The sequence below is a fragment of the Erpetoichthys calabaricus genome, chromosome 18, assembly GCF_900747795.2.
Source record: "Erpetoichthys calabaricus chromosome 18, fErpCal1.3, whole genome shotgun sequence".
Classification (NCBI taxonomy): Eukaryota; Metazoa; Chordata; class Cladistia; order Polypteriformes; family Polypteridae; genus Erpetoichthys; species Erpetoichthys calabaricus.
This window is the reverse complement of record NC_041411.2, coordinates 74,196,536-74,220,171: the sequence shown is the minus strand read 5'-3', so window position 1 is coordinate 74,220,171 and position 23,636 is coordinate 74,196,536. Positions and strand designations below refer to the sequence as shown.

Here is a 23,636-nt window from a genome sequence, read left to right as displayed (position 1 = left end):
TTGATTGATAGATTACACTTTATGCACATTTATTCAGCAAAAATCTACTTTGTTAAAAAGAAAAAGAAGAAACCCGACGTCGTCCGTATCAAATTGTGTGTATTTGACTCTTGTTCGTGCTGAAGACTTAAATGTAGCTGAAAGCAGAACTCATTCATCCCTTCGTTTTTCTAGTCTGCATATCCAGTTTTGAAGTTGAAGAGCCAGTGCCCATCCTGGCAGCACTGGATGCGATGCAGGAACCCACCGTGGAGTGGGTACCAGGGCACACCCACACACATTTAGACCGGGCCAGTTTAGATTTGCCAATTAACCTTTGGGTGAACAGGCAACCTTCACACAGGCTGGGTTTCAAACCGAGCACCCTGGTACTGTGAGGTCTTCCATTCATTGGGGTGGTCTTCTGAAGGATATCGTTTTGTTGAATTTTAACCTTAAATCCCAGTTTTAGCTGAGGTTCGCTGATCCTCTGTTTTTGCAGATGTTACTGTCAACTTTTAATTCTCCGAAGTTTGGTTTGAATGTGGCGTGGGCCTTTATTACTCACTCGGTGATGTGGATCCATTTCGGGGGTCCAACCGTCTGTTGGGCAGTGATTCACATGCACTTACAAGTGGAACTTGTAACCACAGTTGATTTTAATGAAGTATATTAAATAATGGACTGTCCCCCTGGTAACAAAGGATCTCTCCTGCTTTCCACTGCAGTAAAAACACAAAAGAACATCCAAGCTGCCATTTGAGCCTTTTGAGAAGAACTGCAGTGCCCACGGTCGAGTCACAGATCCATTTCCAGTTGAGAGAGACCGGACCCTTTCAGAATAAACTGGTCTCGCTCGACTCCAAAACCTTTGGCAGTGGCACCTGGAAAAGAGAACAACGGGACTTGGGTCAGTCTCATTCCTGCAGTGTCTGGGATAAATCGGCCACATGATGAACAAACAACATGATGGATGCTGGGCTGGCATGTACGTGAAAGGTCAGCCAGCTCCTCGTTACTACACAGCTCGTGGTTCAGTTTTTATGGTGGGTGTCGAGTCTCAGGAGCCCAGCATGAAGAAACCTAACACTGCCCTTCCAGCCGCCCAGCCGCAGTGTGTTGTGATCGGCTCGTTACAAATCGGTTCTCGGCCAAGCATTGACCACGTGAGTTTAGTAGCCCGTGAAAATGCCAGTGTGACATAGTGGCAAAGCCCCCTGACTGTGAAACATGAGGCTGCAGGTTCGGTACAATCTTCAACGGTGTCACCAATGGCCAGTACTCTTGGGAGGAAGGGCACTATCTTATATATACACGTCTACGCGTGGAAGTGTGTGTGTGTGTGTCCAGCTTGGAAGTGAGAGGTGGAGTCGGGGTAAGGGCTCCGCCTCCGAGGAAACAGAAAATTCGCTTAGCCGCCAGTAATGCAAGCGAGGCCAGCACGTCAGCAAAACGAAACCTCAGAAGAAAGAGACACTCGCTTAGACGCTAATACAGAAGCGAGGCGATCACATCGGCAAAACAAATCCTCTTAAGAAAGACAGAGTCGATTAGCCGCTAACATCAGCAAAATGGTATCCCTTTTACTTTTCCTCCCGCAGCTAATGCACAAGCGAGGCCAGCGCGTCAGCAAAACGAAACCTCCTAGGAGAGAGACGCCAGAGTAGTTCCTTTCAATTTTTTTCCTGACGATTTCAATAGTTTCTAAGACCCCCGGCTTTTTACAGCATGGGCTTACACAGCTAATGTTAAAATAAGTAAGAATCAGTCCTCCCCACTGGCTCACCATGTGACCCTGAACGTGTTCTGTCATCAATTTTTTAAAAACAAACAAAAAAAAGTAGATAAGTTATTGGCACAAGAACCAGATGGAAAAGACACCATTGTGACCTGACATAAGCCTGCCATGATTTGGCCTGCGACTTTAGATTTTATTTTTTGGAATGTTCCTTCATCTTTTACATGTTTTGAACATAATTTCCAGGGTTTTGAAAACATGTGCGTGCATTAAAGTGAACATCAGAATGGAAAAATTCATTTGCGTTAAATCCACCGGGCTGCTACCAGCCTTGAGCGTAACTCAGTAATCGGCAGAAATTGGACCTCCACAATAACCAGAAGAAGCCATCGATTTTCTGAAATAAGACATGTGCACCCTCTGCACTCTGTAGTTGTTTAGGATCAGCTGACGCCTCAACAGTATATGACTACACTTCTAGGACCCTGATTAGTAAGAATTAGGGGGCTTTGTTTTCATTTCTCTCGTAGAACAGATAAGGCAGCGCAGAGAAGTGGGTAGAATACCAATGAAGGATTTACAGACTGGGGCGGCCATTTTAATTAAGTCCATGTGTCATTCCACGACATTTCTGGTGATTTTTCAGTCACACCCTTCATTTATGGAATCTCAGTGAGTTTTTTTTCGGGGGGGCAGACTGTGACTCACCCCGATAAAATTGAGCAAAGTTGCTGGGCTGTGTGCGCACAAGAGCTGGTAATCAGTGGGCAGTCAGCCAGACGTTCAATACGTTCAGCGCAGTAATGGGGCACAAGGAACGCAAAGTTTGATGTCACGTTTTAAGTAATGTGATGGGGGTGGGGGTGGGGGGGTGAGGACCAACAAATTACTCCACGTCTGTAGGAGACGGGCCTTGGTAAGACAGGTGGCCGAGAACCAGATGGAGATTTGAGAAACTTCCAGGAGGACAACTGCTAATCTGGGCTTCTTGGCACATCTGAAAGACCCCTTGGCGTTTCGTTAATGGCACCTAAATGACTCTCTGACTATAAGAAACAAGATTTTTTGGTTTGGTAAAACTTAAGACTGAGCTGTTTGGCCTCAGTTCTGATTGTACCATCTGGGTCAGATCAGAAACCAATCATCACCTGCAAAATGCCAGTCCAAATGGTGAAGCCTGGTGGGGACGGAGCATCAAGCTGTGGGTTTGAGGAGTGGAAGACTACTCAGGGTTGAGGGAAAGATGAACAAAGCAAAGCACAAAGACATCCTTGATAGTTCTCTATCTTTTCAGTCCCACATCAGTAACATCTCCCGGTCTGCATATTTCCATTTGCGTAACATTAATCATATTCAGCCTTCCCTCACTCCCCTCACCACTGCTATCCTTGTTCATAGCCTTGTCAGTTCTCGTCTGGATTATTGTAATTCCCTTTTCTTTGGACTTTATCGCAAATCTCTTTATAAGCTTCAACTGGTCCAGAATTCAGCTGCCTGCACCATTACTAGGACCCCTTCTACTCACCATATCACTCCCATCTTGCAACAGCTTCTCTGACTTTCGGTTAAGTTCCGCATTCAATTCAAAATTCTCCTGTTAACATTTAAGGATATCCACCACCTCGCCCCTCCAGATCTGTCTGACCTCCTCCATGTTGCCATTCCTTCCCCCACCCTTTGATCCTCTTCTTCCATCCACTTGACTGTCCCCTTTGTCCATCTTACCACCAACTTTGGAACTCACTACCATCCGAGCTTAGAAATATTGATTCATTCTCACTTTTCAAATCTAAACTCAAAACTCATCTGTTTATCTCTTTGATTACAAATGCTCTGTCTTGATTCTAATTTTTCTATTTTTAGTTTTGTTTATAATCTGTGTTTAGTGTTTAGAAAGGCGCCTACAAATAAATAAAATGTATTATTATTATTATTATCCGTCATGAAAACCAGCTCCAGATCGCTCTAGACCTCCGACTGCGCTGAAGGCTTATCTTCCAACAGGACGATGACTACAAGAACAAAGCAAAGATGACAAAGCGGTGGCTTTGGGACAACTCTGGGAATGTCCTTGAGTGGCTCGACCAGAGCCCTGACTTGAACCCATCTCTGGAGAGACCTGAGAAATGGCCGTCCACCGAGACCGAGCTTAGGGAGATCTGCAGAGAAGAATGGCAGAAAGTCCTCACATCCAGGTGTGTGAAGCTCGTCGAATAGGACCCAAGAAGACTGAAGGGGCTTCAAGTAAGTACTGACTAAAAGGGTCTGAATACTTGTGTCAGTGGGATAGTTCTGTTTTTAATAAATTTGCAAAAAATTCTAAATTCCTGTTTTCGCTTTGACATTCTGGGGTATTGGATGTTGTTTGATGAGGGGATAAAGTGAACTGAAAGCATTTTAGGGTGAGGCTGTAAAATAACAAAATGTGATAAAAGGGGTCTGAAGACGTTCACAGTTTATGTGCCAACAGCCACACCAGCAACTGGGGTGACCGAATTGACTACTTGGCGGCCCTAAACGGGCACAGAAAGAGCGAGAATGGCTTTCTGTGTGTGTGTGACCCATAATGCACTGCTCAGTCATTTAGGACTCGTTTCTGTCTTTTGCTCAATGCTGCTGGAACACCAATGGCTGGTGAAGACAATCCCAAAGCACTTTACAAGGACATTTGTGGCCATGTTTCTACAACATAAGGGAAGCAATGGTGGAACTAGTCCTTGTAATTTTACATAGTGCCTTTCTGAAGACCCACAATCCAACTGTTTCCATTATTTTTTCACTGGCAGGTGAAGCGTCTCACTCGGCTGATCTTGAAATATTACCGTTAAGCTCAACGATGGAGGTGACCAGCAGAAGAAACATCATAAAAAACTAGCCAGCAATTCAGAAAGCAAAAGTTCATCCTGTCCTTCACCAAAGCCAGAAACAGTAACCCAAAATCGTAGTCGTGGACAAGAAGCCCTAAATCACGTGCTGCATTCACGTACCAGCGGATAGGCCGTAAATCTGAGACTTCAAGTTGGAAATTCTATGTGAACGTACCGTGAACTCGGAGTTACACAATTCAGAGAAGTCCAGGGTTGCCAGATCCTAAAAAAAATTTCCAGGCCAAGGAAAGCTCAAGAAATGCATAACAGCACAAGAAATTCAGCCAATAGCTGAAGTATACAAAGCGACACACTGGAAAGTGGTGGGCGGCGACTCGAGCAATGGATTTGGTACAAATCGTCGAAGAGGAAGGAGGGAGCTGGGCTTCCTTCAGGGATCTCTCTGTGAGCGATGCGATAAAGATGTGTTGAAGGGTCCGAGGAGTGGGGTGACCTCTAATGGATGAGAAGACTAATAGAACAGAGGAGGGGATTTGAACAACAGCCCAAAAATACCATGTTGAATTTATGAAAGGCGCCCAACAAAATCCCAACCTGCGATACGCTGATCAAAAATAGTCCAGTTGGGTGGGAAAAGCGTGGACCTGGCAATACTGGAGAAAACCAAGCAACCCAAACTCTCAGAGGTCTGATGTACCGTAATGCTTACTTTTCCCATTCATCAGTTCTACAAAATAAAAACTGCAATCTGGTCATCCAGAAATGCCGTTTTTGTGATGCACATTTAGTACATTAGAGGGTAAGTTTGGTATTTTTCAAGTCAAACTTCTTTCTTCACAAACCTTCTATATATGCAGTTGCCACATGAAATTGTGTTCTGAAGTTAAACACGTCCTATAAATTAAAAAAAAATATTCTCGCCCATACTGCTGCTTTACATTGTAGGCTATGGGGCATGGAGAAAAAGCTCAGACCTACCAAACACGTCCATTTTTCAAGCTAAGAGAGTTGTCGAGTATTAATCCGCGTCTTGCGATTGTACACACGTTGCAAAATAGTTCCTACATGTCATTTTTGAACACAAAAAGACACCAATATTATGAGATTCAGCCATTTTAGAAGAAGAGCAGCCGTTCATGATAGCTCAGCACTTAAGTCTTTCTGTGCATCGACCTTTCACCCCTCCAGGTGGGTGGGGTTTCCTCGCACAAGACCCAATCACAGTAGACTCTTTCTACCATAGGCTTGGTTTTGTTTTCACTTATTTCCATGTTTACATGAGAATTCACACAAGTGAATAGAAAATGAATCCTTACCACAAGAAAAATGGTACCAGGAATACGCGATAAAACAATTATTTCCACATTACTTTTGTTGTCATGAACATGCATTAGAAACATAAAATAAGCAGATCAACACTCAACGACTGCCTTGGCTTGAAAAATGGACGTGTTTGGTAAGTTTTTAAGCTTTTCCTTCATGCTCCATACAGTCCAGTGTAAAGCTCCAGCACGGCAACAAATTTTTAAAAATGATAGAAAACGCTTAACATTCGAGCACAATTTTGTGTGGCAAATGTCTACAGACCGTGTTTGCAAAGAAATCATTTCAACGTGGAAAATACCAAACGTATTGTTTAAGTTTGCTCTTTATTTTCACAAAAGAAATACAATATATCTGTAACTGTTTTTTTTCCACGCCAAATGCCAAATCTGCTGTGTCCTCGTGTTTCTTGGAAAAGTCCAACCAGAAATTCACGTGAATACATCATAATAACTGTGATGAGAAACCGAAATGCTGATGACACACCAGCAAGACATTTTTTGGTTTTATCTGCAAACGGGGATTACCAAGAAGTGCATAACACCTCACCAGGGAGGCGTCCAGGAGGCATCCTGATCAGATGCCCGAGCCACCTCATCTGACTCCTCTCGAAGCGGAGGAGCAGCGGCTCTACTCTGAGCTCCTCCCAGATGACTGAGCTTCTCACCCTATCTTTAAGGGAAAGCCCAGACACCCTGCGGAGGAAACTCATTTCAGACGCTTGTATTCGCAATCTCGTTCCTTCAGTCGCTACCCATAGCTCATGACCATAGGTGAGGGTAGGAACGTAGATCAACTGGTAAATTGAGAGCTTTGCCTTATGGCTCAGTTCCTTTTTCACCACGACAGACTGATGTAGGACCCGCATCACTGTGGACGCCACACCGATCCGCCTGTCGATCTCACGCTCCATTCTTCCCTCACACGTGAACAAGACCCTCCACTTGGGGCAGGATCTCTCCCCCAACCCTGAGAGGGCACTCCACCCTTTTCTGGCTGAGGACCATGGTCTCGGATTTGGAGGTGCTGATTCCCATCCCATCTGCTTCACACTGTGAATCGATCCAGAGAGAGCTGAAGATCACGGCCTGATGAAGCAGGCAGGACAACATCATCTGCAAAAAGCAGTGACCCAATCCTGAGTCCACCAAACCGGACCCCCTCAACACCCTGGCTGCGCCTAGAAATTTTGTCCATAAAAGTTATGAACAGAATCGGTGACAAAGGGCAGCCCTGACCGAGTCCAACTCTCACCGGAAACGGGTTTGACTTACTACCGGCAATGCGGAGCAAGCTCTGACACCGGTTGTACAAGGACCGAACAGCCCTTATTAGGGGGTCTGGTACCCCATACTCCCGGAGCACCCCCCACAGGACTCCCCGAGGGACACGGTCGAACGCCTTTTCCAAGTCCACAAAACACATGTAGACTGGTTGGGCGAACTCCCATGCACCCTCCAGGACTCTGCTAAGGGTGTAAAGCTGGTCCACTGTTCCACGATCAGGACGAAAACCACACTGTTCCTCCTGAATCTGAGGTTCGACTATCCGACAGACCCTTGCTGGCATCTTTCAACATCTGCAATAAGATGCTGCAGAAGTTCTATCAGACGGTTGTGGCGAGCGCCCTCATCTACGTGGTGGTGTGCTGGGGAGGCAGCATAAAGAAGAGGGACGCCTCACGCCTGGACAAACTGGTGAGGAAGGCAGACTCTATTGTAGGCACGGAGCTGGACAGTCTGACATCTGTGGCAGAGCGACGGGCGCTGAGCAGACTCCTGTCAATCATGGAGAATCCACTGCATCCACTAAACAGGATCATCTCCAGACAGAGGAGCAGCTTCAGCGACAGACTGCTGTCACCGTCCTGCTCCACTGACAGACTGAGGAGATCGTTCCTCCGCCACACTATGTGACTCTTCAATACCACGGGGGGGGGGGGGCGGGGGGTTAAACGTTAACATTATACAAAGTTATTGCCTGTTATACCTGCATTGTTATCACTCTTTTATTTAATATTGTCTTTTATCAGTATGCTGCTGCTGGAGTATGTGAATTTCCCCTTGGGATTAATAAAGTATCAGATATCTATCTATCTATCTATCTATCTGATCCTGCCTACTATACTAAAATAAATCTATCTCTATTACAAAGTCTCCAAGTTGCAGATCTACCTGTTCTATAGCTCTCAAATCTCTCCGGGGGCTTCATTGCTATGAACTGTCGCTGTCACTGCTGCCCCCACTTTCCGGTGTGTCATTTTGTCTATATTACATATTCTCCTAGTTTTTTGGCCAAATTTGTTATTTTGAAGTTGTCCTTGGGCTCTACATTTTTGAAGGACCTGGCATACCTGACCCGCTTTATTGGTGAGGCATTCGTTTCATGTGAGCTCTGGCAGGACAGGCGAATCTCCCAGGATTCCTGAAGGGAGATGACGGCTCGGCTAATCTTTCTAATTTTATAAAGCGCCTTTCCTCAAGCACTTTTACGGGTACAGGACATCTGGTGGTGCGTTTGTAGAACTGAAGTTGTGGCAGGTTAGGTGACCTGCTCAGGGTGACACGTGGGGACTGCACTGACAGCCTTGAGTGGACTTTGCTTTTTACTTTCATTCTTTTTTTCACTTTTAAAGCCTTCTCCTTGTCCTCTAAAAATAATGGAGGCAGCGTTTCGTATAGAAGATTATTTCTGCTAAAAAGAAATGCAACTTGTCTGTTTTGCTTTAAGTTATGAGATGCGACCGGGAGACATGAATTAAAGTGCAATGTGCTTTCATACTGAAATTTAAACTTGCACATAAATCTCATGCCATAGTGAAAAGCAATCGATCGTTTCGATGATATATTTTTAATTATGACATGATAAAACTGTGCCAAAATGAAGTGCAATCCAACATGTTAACTGCACTGCAGTACAATACATATGCACGTGGTAAATTTCATTTGCTTTGGTAATGCACGCGCGCGTGTATAGGGGACATCTTAAAGTTATCTCTGATTTGGACATTTCCACCCCAGGCTGAGAGATGGCGCTGTCTTTGACGGCCTGTCCTTTCTTTTTTACCTGCAGTTCAAAGGTAGGACCAGTGGTCCAACTCCACATCCTCCAGGCAGCTCCAACTCTTCCAGCCTGATGCCATATAAACCGCCACCAAGCTGGAAGTCGTTGTCGTCCATCATGGAGCCAGCCCTGAAGGAAGTCGGAGCACCCTGGATGACCTCAAGGACTCCGTTTCTCTATGTGATTTTTGTTTTTTGCCTTTTTCCCTGCAGCATTAAACAGGGTTCTCCTCTTGGAGTCCCAAACCTTTCTATTCGTAACGTTCTTCTTTTTCGACCCCTCTACAGCACAAATACATTTCGGTAGTTTTGGGTGCTTTGGAGATTAAGGAAATGTGAACAGGCTGCTTGGTTTGTTGACTGAGGACGTTTTTGAAATACGTCTTCCCGAGGGGCCATTTTGTTTTTCGTACCGACACCTCCATTGTTTGCTGCTTGTAATGCAGGGTTGCCGGGATGTTGATAGACAAGATGTCTTGGGGACGTGTAACATAATTACCATGAAGGTATAGCGTCATATGTTCCTGTGCTGTACAAGTTATTGACTAATTGAAAACTAAAAACTCTAATGTCATTGTTATTAAAGATCTCCCTAGTCCTGGTGGACAGTCCTGCTGAGTGCTATGGGTGCCACCAGGGGGAGCTGCTGACCTTACTGGGTTTCCCTATGCGAGGGGGTTCCACCTGACCCAGAAGTGCTTCCTTAGTGTAATGTCAGGACATCATAGAGTCCAACATGAAAGGAGACCTCGCTCAGAGAGTTGGAGAAGGACAACGTTGTGGTATGTCCGAAACTGGGGGCACATGGTTTTCTTTCCTTGCTGGGCACAAACTCACACTCGCTTTCAATGGAATGGGTTTAACGATATATGAACGAGATGTTTGGGGTGAATGGCGCGATACACAGGGAAATGGCGCTCATGCTTACCGGTTTGAGATAAGCAATGTTGCTCTGACGGATTTCACTTAGTAGTTCATCTCTGGGCGTGAGCTGCACCTTCGGAGGTTGCCGTCTCCTGGGAACGGGCTTTAGGGTCTTTATCACCTCCTTGAGGTTTTGCTTTTCATTCCCATCGGCCGCCCTGTTTGTCTCCCGGTGTTTGGAGACTTTCTTCAGTTTGAAATCTTTCAGAGGATTTGTCGGAGAGTTGCTGCGTGCGGGCATCTGGGCCACCTCCTTCTTCACCTTCACTTTCAGCGGGAAGCTCAGCTCCTTAGGCGGACTTTCCTGCAGGGCAGCCATCGGAGGCAAGCATCCATCGAGCATCTCCCAGAATGCTGGTGGGAGGCTGGCGCTGTTCTCCAGGAAGGCCAGCATGTCCTGCTCTTCTTTGACCACCTGTTGCCTCTTTTGTTCTTCAAATCTTTTCTGCCGCTGCCTGTCGAGATTTCGGGACAGTAAGTTCGTTACCACCATTCTCGGCCCAGGCAGCTCGAAATGATAGCCCATCTTAAGCAACGTGTGGTTTGCCTTCAGCAGCCTGGATATCTCCATCTCGGCCTGGTGCCCGAGCATGTACCTCTGGTTATGAAACCTAAGCTCGGTGAGCGTCTCGTTGAACTGCAGACATCTGATAATGGCCACCACTCCTTTGCCAGAAATGACATTGGACTCTATGTTAAGCGTTCTGATACTCTTGTTCTCACGAAGCATGTTAGCCAAGGAGTAAGCGACCGTGTCGTCCACCCCGGTGTTGGCGATGCTAAAGGTTGCCACGTGTTTGTTCTTTTTCAGTGCATTTACGTAATCCATCAGCATATCCTTGGGAATGTTTTCGATATTATTTAAATTCACCTCTCGGATTTCAGCACTGTTTTTTCGAATCTTATCCAAGGTTGTTTCTAAATTGGTTTCATTTCCCGACGGCCGGGCTGTCAGCTTGATAAGGTTGCCCCCCAGGGCCAGCTTTTCTGGCAGCTTTAACTTGGACACTTTTGGCAGGGCTTTTTTTTCCTGGCTCTCGGCAGGCGGCTTCCTTTCCTCCTCGGCGGAGCTTTCTTGAATCGTCGAGGCCGGCTGCAGGGATTCGCGGCTTCTGCCCTCGGTGGTTTGTTCCGCATCTCGACTTTCAGCTGCCACACACTCGGCTGGCTTCGTAGTCTTGACCTTGCCTCTCTCCGGTTCCCCACGAGATTCCTGGATGTCGTTCTCCTGCTGGAAAGCCACTGGCAGACGCCCAACTTGCTTTTCAGGCTCATTCTCCTCTGCTAACATGCCAGCCCCAGCATTCTCTTCGTTATCGTATCCGTTTTCCAGGTCTTCCTGCATCTGCCTCTTTAAGGAAGAAAGAAAAACAAACAATGGAGTATTTTAATAGATAATTCGGTGCACTGCTGACTTCACAAAATAGAAACGGAAAACGCTTGCTGTCCACATGCAGAATAATTTATTCTAATGCATAGCTGACTCTAGCAGCCGGTAAACTTTTTACACTTGGCCACAAGTGACCCAGCAGAGACCGCCAGTGAGCCCAATGACCACCGCTACCCACCATTTATAAAACTCTGCATGTATTGGCGGGTGAAAATATGCACACGCCAAAAACCAATCTGATTTCTAAAACCTGCCGTATGCACATTTCACCCCAATTTACCCTTTAAAAACCACAATCACCTTATAAAAGTGTGGATGGGAGCCCCGCCCTGAAACACCCAGATATGGAGCATGCTAATCAGCCTCACACATATCCAATCATGATGCTGATGAACTTCGCTGGCTGGTAGAGCCGCCTCCCACCTGACACGTTGAGACCCCGCCCCCTGCTTTTAAGAATATTAGGCTGTGCTGAGAGTGCAAGAGCATGAGTAGTATAATAGCGAGCGCCTCTCCTCTGCACGCTGGGGGTCCGGGGAAGGTGTAAGGCAGCTGCGTCTGAGAGGTTAGCCGCTATCACCTGACACACTCAATGGCATGATATCTGTTACAATGAATAGCACAGGCCACGTGAAACACTGAAGCTTCAGCAAGTTCCCTTACCAACAACAGATGATACAATTCAATTCAATACAATTTATTTTTGTATAGCCCAAAATCACACAAGAAGTGCCACAATGGGCTTTAACAGGCCCTGCCTCTTGACAGCCCCCCAGCCTTGACTCTCGAAGAAGGCAAAAAAAAAAACCCTTGTAGGGGACAAAATGGAGGAAACCTTGGGAAAGGCAATTCAGAGAGAGACCCCATTCCAGGTGGTGTTTGGCCGACACTCGGTGGGGCAGAAGGAAGCAGTCGCTCCAGCTGAGCGATCAAGGAGCTGGAGTGACCAGAAGAAGTAAGTAAACATTTAGTTTACTATTACACTGTGCATTCTATGGTATAATTAACTATTTTTGTGCTTAACAATCTTTAAAAAAATATATATTTACAAACAGTTTGTACAGTCCAGAAACGGATTAATTGTATTTACATACAGTCCTATTGGGGAAATTACTTCGGGTCACGACCAAATCGGGTTGCGACCAGAGTTTTGGAAAGAATTACAGTCATGACCCGAGGTCCCACTGTACATAGATGAGCCTAAAAATCAAGACAGATACACATAACCAACAGAAATAAAGAAAAAGAACCAAAAATGAACAAAAGAGACATCAGACATGACTGTGAACCTGGCTGAGGCAGGACACACGTAAAGGAAAGTGTCTGTGATTGTTGGTTGTGTGTATTTAAACAGGATGTCTCGATGCATGCTCAATAAATAATCCAGGTAAGGAAATCCTAGAAATTTGATTCTGTTCATCTGGACAAAGTTTTTAAGTGGGAGAAACAGCTCAAAACACCACATTCAGAACACTTTGGATTTCGTGGAGAAAGTGAGAGAGGTCATTATGGAGGCAGAAGAAACCTTAGTCTCATTTGATGTTACATCTCTATTCACTTGTGTCCCAGTGACTGAAGCAGTGGAGGTAGTACGTAAGAGATTACAGAATGACCCCACTCTCAGTAAAAGAACCTCGCTCAACGCAGACCAAGTGTGCCTGCTTTTGGAACTGTGTCTTCAATCAACATATTTCATATACAAAAGCCAGTACTACAGGCAGAAGCATGGGTGTGCCATGGGTTCCCCTGTTTCACCTATAGTAGCCAATCTATATATGGAAGAAGTGGAAAAGAGGGCTCTATCATCCTATCCTGGAACACCACCGAGCCATTGGTTCAGATATGTGGATGACACCTGGGTGAAAATCAGATCTCAGGAGGTACCACAGTTCACAGACCACATCAACGGGGTGGACAAACACATCAAGTTCACCAGAGAGGATATGAAAAATAACAAGCTAGCCTTCTTAGACTGTGAAATTTCCATCGTCAACGGGGGACATTTGAAAGTGGATGTGTACCGTAAACCCACACATACGGACCAGTATCTAAGGTTTGACTCTCACCATCCACTAGAGCACAAACTAGGTGTCATTAGGACTCTACAACACAGAGCTAACACCATTCCCACAGACTCAGAGGCCAGGGAAGCAGAAGAACACCACGTCAAAAAGGCCCTGAGTAAATGTGGATATCCCAGCTGGTCCTTTGTCAAAGCAGGGAGGACACCTAAAGAACGCTCCAAGCGATTCATGAGAGAGGAAGGACATCCACTGCCTAAGCGAAAACCCTTAGTGATCCCGTATGTGTCAGGAGTATCGGAACAGCTGAGGCGCATTTTCTCGAAACACCAGGTCTCAGTGGCTTTCAAACCCCAAAACACGCTACGCCAAAGATTGGTCCATCCCAAGGATCGGGTCCCACGGCACAAACAGAGTAACATAGTTTACGCAGTTAAGTGCCAGGAGGAGTGCCGTGAATTGTACATCGGGGAAACCAAGCAGCCACTGGCTAAGCGCATGTCACAACACAGAAGAGCTTCCTCGTCAGGCCAGGACTCCGCAGTCTATTTACATCTACAGGATAGTGGTCACTCCTTTAAAGATGAAGAGGTGCACATCCTGGACAGGGAGGAGCGCTGGTTTGAGAGAGGAATCAAGGAGGCCATTTACGTGAAAAAGGAACGACCATCTCTGAACAGAGGAGGGGGCCTAAGGGTACATCTGTCGCCATCTTACAATGCTGTGATTGCAGCCATTCCTCAACCCTCTGAATGGTTCACACGTCTACTAATCAGTGGACAATTTGCATATCACTGATCAACTGGCCCTTTGTCAATGGTGCTAGTCTCTGTGATTAAGCAAAGGTACTGTTTATAAGGTTTGAGACTGAGGAAGAGACTTGGATAAGTCTCGAAATATTTCTCCCACTTAAAAACTTTGTCCAGATGAACAGAATCAAATTTCTAGGATTTAAACAGGAGTTTAACAAAGAAGCTCCATTTTGGACAGAGGGATGGGTCGCCAAGCACATTATGATGACTTGAATGGTGACAATGTGTGACTGGGGATATCGGGATGCATGCAAATAAGTTAGAAGAATAGTGGGAGATATGCAAATGGAAGAGCAAATGCTAAAAAAGTGTTTTGATTATTTGGTTGTATAAAGTTTAAGTTCAGATGAACTAACCGTGTATGTACAGTATGTGTGTTTGTGTTGGTAGCGAAATAGGAGCTTGGGACCTTTTAGCCAGCATGTTATCATATTTGGCTAAAAGTACTGTAGCTTCACTGACAAGTAATAAGCGCATTGGAAATGCTCATCTGTCCGATTCTGCCATAATCTGCCACCAATAACCTGTATGAGACAGGAGATCTGGAAGCACTTCTGGATCATCTCTCCAAGGTTAGCAAGTACAGCGTCCCAAAATTCACATTCAACTCCAGCGGCCTAAGAGGACAAAGACAATGCAGCGACATACACTTTAAAAGAACACCTCGGCTGGACTAAGAAGAGAAAGAGCGTAACAGCTAAGACGTCAAGCAAACTCTCTGCCGCCAAGCGTGTCCTATGGGCTTTGATTTGAATCATTCGGGTCGTATTCTTTCTTCTGTTTTAACTTCTAGTGTTTGGTAAGCCTGGTTCCTCTACAAATTAACAAAAGTTTAGTCCAAAAGTAAAGTTTTTCCTGTTGTTACACTGAAAATGCTTTGTTGTTTTCCGACACTAGCAGTCACCGGCAGGTCGAAGGTTCAGTAGGACGAGGGACTGAGACCCTTACCCAAGTTCTGTAGGATCCTAACCCAGGTCATAAGTGCTAAGATGTTGAGTAACTTAATGAGTTGAGCTCCTTAAGATTCAGTCCTTTCAGAGGTAGTGAACTGGGAGCAGTTGGTGGTCGGTGGTCCCAACAGAAGCAGCCTCCTGGACATTGTTAGGAGTATTTAGTGCAGGCCTTTGGAGGGTAGCCAGTCTCTGCTGGGTCCTGTCTGTTCAAAACTCTGTAAGGGTGGGAGGAGTTCAGCCCTTCCAGGGCGGGAAACTGAAAGGCAAGTTTGGCCTCGGCCAGAGGTTCATTGTTAAAGTCCTTTCAGAAGGACTCCTGAGGTTAGTATTGCAGGGTGCGCACTGGAGGCAGCCTAGGGGTTCTGGTGATGGTGATAACCCACCGAACCAGGGGGTGGTGCTGTTTTCTAATGCCATCCCTCTTCTACCTTCCACAGAATGGAAGACTGACCATCACTCCATCACTGATGTCACTTCCTGGACCCACCCCTTCCTGCCGGAATTATTTCAATCCTCAGACCCCGCCATTTTGAAGCAGTTCTGCCCTGAACTTGCATTTGAAAAGACGTCCTTTCAGTTCCACAGAAAACCATTGATTTTTTTAACTTTCTCATATATGAAGTATAGGCAAAATATTGTAATCGTCCAAATATTCGACTTCCGAGATTTTGATGAATCTCGACAATTTAGACCTCCCTGAGTCCAATTTACTTTCTCGTGGAGAAAGTATTGTAATCGTCCAAAAATTTGATGTCGAGATTTTGATGAATCTCGACGTTTTAGACCTCCCTGAGTCTGATTTACTTTCTCGTAGGTAAAGTATTGTAATCGTCCAAAAATTTGATGTCGAGATTTTGATGAATCTCGACGTTTTAGACCTCCCTGAGTCTGATTTACTTTCTCGTAGGTAAAGTATTGTAATCGTCCAAAAATTTGATGTCGAGATTTTGATGAATCTCGACGTTTTAGACCTCCCTGAGTCTGATTTACTTTCTCGTAGGTAAAGTATTGTAATCGTCCAAAAATTTGATGTCGAGATTTTGATGAATCTCGACGTTTTAGACCTCCCTGAGTCTGATTTACTTTCTCGTAGGGAAAGTATTGTAATAGTCCAAAAATTTGATGTCAAGATTTTAATGAATCTCGACGTTTTAGACCTCCCTGAGTCTGATTTACTTTCTCGTAGGGAAAGTATTGTAATAGTCCAAAAATTTGATGCCAAGATTTTGATGAATCTCGACGTTTTAGACCTCCCTGAGTCTGATTTACTTTCTCGTAGGGAAAATATTGCAATCGTCCAAAAATTTGATGTCGAGATTTTGATGAATCTCGACGTTTTAGACCTCCCTGAGTCTGATTTACTTTCTCGTAGGGAAAATATTGCAATCGTCCAAAAATTTGATGTCAAGATTTTGATGAATCTCGACGTTTTAGACCTCCCTGAGTCTGATTTACTTTCTCGTAGGGAAAATATTGCAATCGTCCAAAAATTTGATGTCGAGATTTTAATGAATCTCGACGTTTTAGACCTCCCTGAGTCTGATTTACTTTCTCGTAGGGAAAATATTGCAATCGTCCAAAAATTTGATGTCGAGATTTTGATGAATCTCGACGTTTTAGACCTCCCTGAGTCTGATTTACTTTCTCGTAGGGAAAATATTGCAATCGTCCAAAAATTTGATGTCGAGATTTTGATGAATCTCGACGTTTTATACCTCCCTGTGTCCGATTTACTTTCTTGTAGGGAAAGTATTGTAAACGTGCAAAAATTTGATGTCGAGATTTTGATGAATCTCGACGTTTTAGACCTCCCTGTGTCCGATTTACTTTCTCATATGGAAAGTATTGTAATCGTCCAAAAATTTATGTTGAGATTTTGATGAATCTCAACATTTTAGACTTCCCTGTGTCTGAAAATACTATTTTTGGAATTATGTCTGTCTGTCTGTGTGTATGTAAACACAATAACTTGAGTACGCTTTCACTTAGGTCAACCAAATTTTGCATACAAGTATTAGACACAAAACGTAGATTTCTATCAACTTCTGAGTTATTTCCATTAACCCGAAGTGGTACTTTACCTTTTATTCATGCAGCTGCGGAGTCCGATTTATTCACTTTACTTTTATTATAATTGTTCAATATATTATTAATTTGATTTGATTTGTTGTTGATGGTTCTTTAATGTACCTAGTATAAAAATATAATCATTGTCTTGTGGTTTACTCCCCAAATATCCATCCCCATATCTGAGTATAAGAGAAAGTCAAGGGAGACCACTCCCGATTTTTTTCTCTGCAATTATTGAGGGTCACAGAGTGGTGTCCCCAACTCCTAACCATTGTTTGCATTTTCGTTATAATGGAAAACAAGGCTAGTAAGTGCAGGAACATTCCAGGACTAACTTGTCCAAGAATAAAAAATGAAGCAAAGGAGGCTGACGTGCCTGTCGCTGACACGTTCATGGTAAAACACTGTGACAGCTTGGAGGTCTCCTAACATTAAAGAGGCGCTCACATGCTCTTGTAGAACTAACGTGGGGACAAGTGACGCCACGTCCATCCACCTTGTGACAGCTGCTGCTGTTGGCAGATATCATGTGGACTGCACGGTACGCTTTTCTCCTGTTTTGTCACACTTTGCCCATTCATGGTCTGAGTACACAACCAAACTCTGTTCCATTCGGATGATGATGAAGTTAACATAATCATTGTTATATTACAGGGTCACGAAGAGTAGCGTTAAATGCTGACAGTGTCTTCAGAAACGGCATCAGAAATTATATCAGAGTAGCACAAGACACAAAGTGACATCAGAATGACATCAAAGCGTCATAAAAGCAACATCATGGGTGACATCAGAATATCCTTAGACAGAATGAAACTCAAAAGAATGTTCTGGAAAGGAATGGATGAGTGGATTAGAACCACAGACACATGGAATCAATGACCAAGTAGTGAGGTAGAGTCTAGGGCTTTGGGGGGCTTCAGAACTTAACTTGATGTCATTCTGGAAAAACCAAAGTGTAAGCACCAACTTTAAAGCTGGAGCAGAATGGTCTCAGTACAGACGTCTAATATTATTAAATTATACAGACAGACCTCAGTATGTGCGTCTCGGGAACTGCAGGTCTGACATTGTGGTCAGCAACACAGGAGCGCCGCAGGAGACTGTACTTTCTCCGGTCCTGTTCAGCCTATACACATCGGACTTCCAATACAACTCAGAGTCCTGCCACGTGCAAAAGTTCGCTGACGACACTGCTATCGTGGGCTGCATCAAGAGTGGGCAGGAGGAGGAGTATAGGGACCTAATCAAGGACTTTGTTAAATGGAGCGACTCAAACCACCTACAACTGAACACCAGCAAAACCAAGGAGCTGGTGGTGGATTTTAGGAGACCCAGGCCCCTAAAAGAGGGTGCAGACCTATAAATACCTGGGAGTGCAGCTGGATGATAAACTGGACTGGACTGCCAATACTGATGCTCTGTGTAAGAGAGGACAGAGCCGACTATACTACCTTAGAAGGCTGGCGTCCTTCAACATCTGCAATAAGATGCTGCAGATGTTCTATCAGACAGTTGTGGTTAGCGCCCTCTTCTACGCGGTGGTGTGCTGGGGAGGCAGCATAAAAAAGAAGGACGCCTCACGCCTGGACAAGCTGGTGAGGAAGGCAGGCTCTATTGTAGGCACGGAGCTGGACAGTTTGACATCCGTGGCAGAGCAACGGGCGCTGAGCAGACTCCTGTCAATCATGGAGAATCCACTGCATCCACTGAACAGGATCATCTCCAGACAGAGGAGCAGCTTCAGCGAGACACTGCTGTCAATGTCCTGCTCCACTGACAGACTGAGGAGATCGTTCCTCCACCACACTATGTGACTCTTCAATTCTACCCGGGGGGTAAACGTTAACATTATACAAAGTTTTTGTCTGGTTTTTTTTTTATCACTCTTTAATATTGTTTTTATCAGTATGCTGCTGCTGGAGTATGTGAATTTCCCCTTGGGATTAATAAAGTATCTATCTATCTATCTATCTATCTATCTATCTATTGTATGGCTACAAGTTGTTGTTGGGGACCGAGTGTCACATTCACAAGCTGCTCCAGCAATAGCACTGGCAAGCTTTGTGTTCGACCAATGGCCCATTCCCGTCAACCTTGTTCAGATGTCATTATGAGTGACGTTACAGAGACAATAGAGGTAGTGTGGCTTTAAAAAGTGGCACTTTGATGTAAACTGACAAGTGACATTAGAAGAGCAGAGAAATCAAACCAGTCATATTCTTAAAAGGATAAGAGGCGTGGATTAGGCTGTTATTGTGAATGACATTACAGAGCCACTAGAAGCAGATGCGACATAAAAAGTAAAAATGTCAAGTAAATGTACAAATGACATTCGAACAGCAAGGAAAAATGACACAAAAGAAGATTCAGTAAATAGAGGAGTGGATTGGGTGTCATTATGAGTGACGTTACAGAGCCACTAGAAATAGATGTGACATTAAAGCAACTAGTATTTTGATGTAACCTTACAAGTGATATTAGAACAGTAAAGAGAAATGACACGAGTCGTTACAAAAAGATTCAATAAATGGTTAGAAGCTTGGATGAGGGTGCCATTTGGAGTGATGTTACAGAGGCACTAGAGGCAGACGTGACATAAAAAGTAAAAATTTGAAGTAAATGTACAAATGATATTCAAACAGCAAGGAAAAATGACACAAGTCATATTGAAAGATGATTCAGAAAATAAAGGAGTGGATTGGGTGTCATTAGGAGTGACGTCACAGAGCCACTAGAAATAGACGTGACATAAGAACAACTAGCATTTTGATGTGACCTTACAAGTGATATTAGAAGAGTAAAGAGAAGTGACACGAGTCATCTTAAACGATGATCTCAGAAAAGGTTAGAGGAGTGGATCAGGGTGTCATTAGGAGTGACGTTACAGAGCCACTAGAGGCAGATGTGACAGAAAAACTTAAGTGGCATTTTGAAGTAAATGTACAAGAACAGTAAAGCGAAATGACACAAGTCATATTATAAAAAGATTCAGAAAATGGTTAAGAGGAGTGGATGAGGGTGTCATTAGGTGTGACATTACAGAGCAACTAGAGATAGATGTGACATAAAAAGTAGCATTTTGATATGAAATTATAAGTGACATTACACGGTCATTAAATGAGATATTACAAGAAATCAATAATAAATTGGTGTCAGAAGGTGCATTAGAAAGTGACATTACAAGCAGAGTCATAACATAACATAAGGATTAGAGTGTCATCTTGAGTGACTGTCTAATTTCCCTGGATGTATCAAAGAGAGTGTAATGAAACGTTTTATATTAGAAGTAACACATCATTTAACAGTGCCATTAGAAGTGAGTAGAATGTTAAATAAGTTGACACTGGCATTAGAAGTATAAGAGGGTGGCACGGAGGTACGACTGCTGTCTCATAACAGTCCAATCTTGTTTTTCTCTCTTCCATTCCGTTGTGGTTCATAAAGCACGAGCCATCAGACAGACGGGCTTCTCTTCAGTTTCTGAACACGCGTGTTCCTTCTTTTGTCGTTGCTGCATTCTATGTGTTGTACGTCCTGCGGCTAAAGACAAAGTCGTACCTGTTTGATTTTATCAGGGCGGGCTGCGGACTAGCTGGCGTGAGTCGCTGGGTGTGTCATATTAGGCGACTGCCTCCGACTCACTAGGATGATGTAAGTGAAGGCTATAACTGAAAATAGTTGTGTAATGTGACATGGCCTTCAGGTGGCCTGGCGATGTTAAACTGGCCCCTGATGTGTTTGTATGTTTACCCTGCGCTGGGCTGGCACCCTGTCGAAGCTTCCCAGGAATCTCTACTCCGGTGAAGTGGGTGTAGGCAATGGATGGACAGATAGACGTGTAAGAGGAGTTCATTAGATGCCATGACAGACGTGTCATGATAACGTGTTATTAACATCGACACTACAACTGACATTAAAAGTGACACAAGTCACAACAGAAAGTGTCAAATATGACAGCTGAAGATGAAACTGCATCATTAATAGGAGGAGCGGGAAATGGCTACTGTAGATGGCTGATTAGAGGATTACTCTGTCTCTTTACATTACAGTAGTAGAGACTCATTACAAGTCACATCAGGAGTGAATAAAAATAAATAAATTAGGTACAGTGACATGCCACCATGCTGAACTGGAATTAGACTCAGCAAATGGATGGAAAGGATGACAGCATCGTAAGAAATGTCATTACAGGTGTCCCCAGAGTGTTGAGAGAAATTATATTCTTCAGAAGTGAGCCATCATAAGTGAAGTTACTCTGGGTGTCACCCCCAGGGCCGCTCTTTGTGTCGCAGTATGGCCGACCTCGCCTGATCCCCCCAGACCGCTCCTAGTTCTCGCCAAGTCATTCCGGTTGGCTACTTACGCGATGGCCGCTGGCTGTTCTTAAACGTTTTCCTCTCGTTTAGTTTCGAGTCCCCCCAGCACGGGGCTCTCGGGAGAGACGTTAACTTTAAAGCCGAGGTTCAGTAAAAGGGTAGAGTGCCGCGGGTGTCATCTTCACGCTCACCGGGGGTCCCTCTTTAACGTTTACCCGTCTTGCCGGTGCTGTGCCCGATTTAACACGAACGGCTATCTCTCTGTAAACACCACCACCATATAGACGAGCCTCCTCCGAGGGGCTCAGCGTTTGTGCTCTTCGTAAAAGGCGCTATGAAACGCGGCTCCGAGTCACCCCTAACCCCTCGACCACACTCACCTGACTGGGCAGAAGCGTCACCGGCAGCCGCTCCTCGTCCAGCATTCTCGTGGACTCCTTCTGCCAGTACAAGTAGTCCACTAAGGAGCGGTGGTCGAAGGGGCCAGTCGGGGGCTTGTCCGACTGGTCCCGCTGTCGCATTCCCACCGGCACCCGTTCATCGGGGGCCAGATCGTCCATGTCCGACTGGAGCTGCTGGAGCTCCTCGGGCGACAGAGTAGCCAGGATCTCATCTTCGTCGATGTCCTCATCGGAAACGTGGCCCCGGTCCGACATGATGAGGAAAAGTCACCGCAGCTTCCAAACAGGAGTGAAGCCGCGCAGCCAGTGCCTTCATCACCGCCGTCCGAGCTAAATTAAGAGCTGTCGAGGAGGCGGCTCGGGTCAGCTGTGCAAACTTTTCTGGACATTTCTGTACAGCTGAGAGTCGCCTTTAGTGGCAGTGCCAGGTGGTGGCTGAGCGCGAGCATGCGCATTGCACGGGACGCGCCGGAGCTTCTGGTAGACAAGCGGGACACGTGAGGGTGTCGTGTTCTCCCCGCGGTCCGCCTGTTCCCAATCTGGAGGGCTGAGCGCCCGTTTTGTACCCGAGACTACAGATAAAAAGAATGTGCAGAAATAGTGAGGCCGCCTCAGGTGCTACAAGAAGAAAAATACAGAAGGCCATGAAGAGTTCTGGAGTCTTTTTTGTGCGTTTGCAATATCAGTCCATTCTTACAGGCACGGGCGGCACTAGCATTAGCACTCATTAGGGCCACCATAAAAAAAATTCACTTCCATTTGTGACTTCAGTCGTTGTGGATTCCCCCTTGGAGTCGTTCATGCACTTAAGGTGATGAAGATCAGGGGCTTAAACCCCAGAAGCCCCCCCACCCAATGACGCTACTGCTTCCAGGGACCCATTTAGGCATAAGTTAAGTAAGATGCAACATACTCTGCAGGGCTCTTTTGCAGATTTCAGAATTTCTACTATCTCTGTATTTCTTACCAGTCTTTGCACCATTATTGGGCCCGAGTAGGCCCATGCCCAGCCACTTTTTTCTTTTGTAACTTAGCTTTTACATTTTTTTTTTTTACTTTATGAAATAAATATTAACCTACAGTGCATACATGAATTTTAATACACATCGCCTTTGATTAAAATTTTAATCAATTACAAACTTACATAGAAAAGCATCAGTGTGTTAACTCTCTCACTTTAAGTTCATTTTAACTCTTACAATATTTGGAAAGCATTTATACTCTGTAGATGTGTAGGTCTTCGTAACAAAAATGTGAAAATTAACAAAAAATGTCACAAATCACAGCCACTCAAAATATTGACGTTCACAGGAGGTCATCAGCTAGTTCTGTTCCAGGCAGGGTCCTCCCCAGCTTATGTTTAAATTCCTTTTTTTGTCACTTTTGCTCATATTTGACCAGTTTAATATTATCATTTATGTTTATATTGTTATTTGTGTTTTCCTATTGTAGGAAGAGTCCAGGCATCCCGGCCGGGACTGAGGATGTTTTCATTACCCGGACGGGAGGCCAATGTGATGACACAAGTGAATTGGCCGGCAGGATGAGGAAATAAATTTGAGCCCCGTCAGAATAGTTTAATGGACACACTGATAAAAGCAGATGATCCAGAGTTGTTCCATCTCCCATATGCTAGGTGGCAGTGGTCCTCGCATGGTAACCCAGTTGGGACACCCACAGGGGTGCTTGGCCCTGTTGGGATCCCTGGGTATCAATAGAGGGCGCTGTCAGGGGAGGACCTCCCTGCTTTTTCTATATCCCGGAAGTGCTTCCTCAAAGATGCGATGAGACACCAGAAGCATTCCTGGGTCTGACTTAA

At 44.9% G+C, this 23,636-nt stretch overlaps 1 protein-coding gene across 1 annotated transcript; it reads right to left on the bottom strand.

Annotated features, from left to right (window-relative positions):
• Positions 1 to 12: 12 nt before the first annotated feature.
• On the bottom strand, positions 13 to 22,233 carry lmod3 (leiomodin 3 (fetal)). The gene is made up of 3 exons (XM_028824038.2): positions 21,797 to 22,233; positions 9,859 to 11,205; positions 13 to 863 (listed from the first exon to the last, which is right to left on the bottom strand). Exons 1-3 carry the CDS (start codon positions 22,070 to 22,072, stop codon positions 816 to 818), a joined length of 1,671 nt encoding a protein of 556 aa, XP_028679871.1. The 5' UTR covers positions 22,073 to 22,233; the 3' UTR covers positions 13 to 815.
• Between the last annotated feature and the right edge of the window lie 1,403 nt (positions 22,234 to 23,636).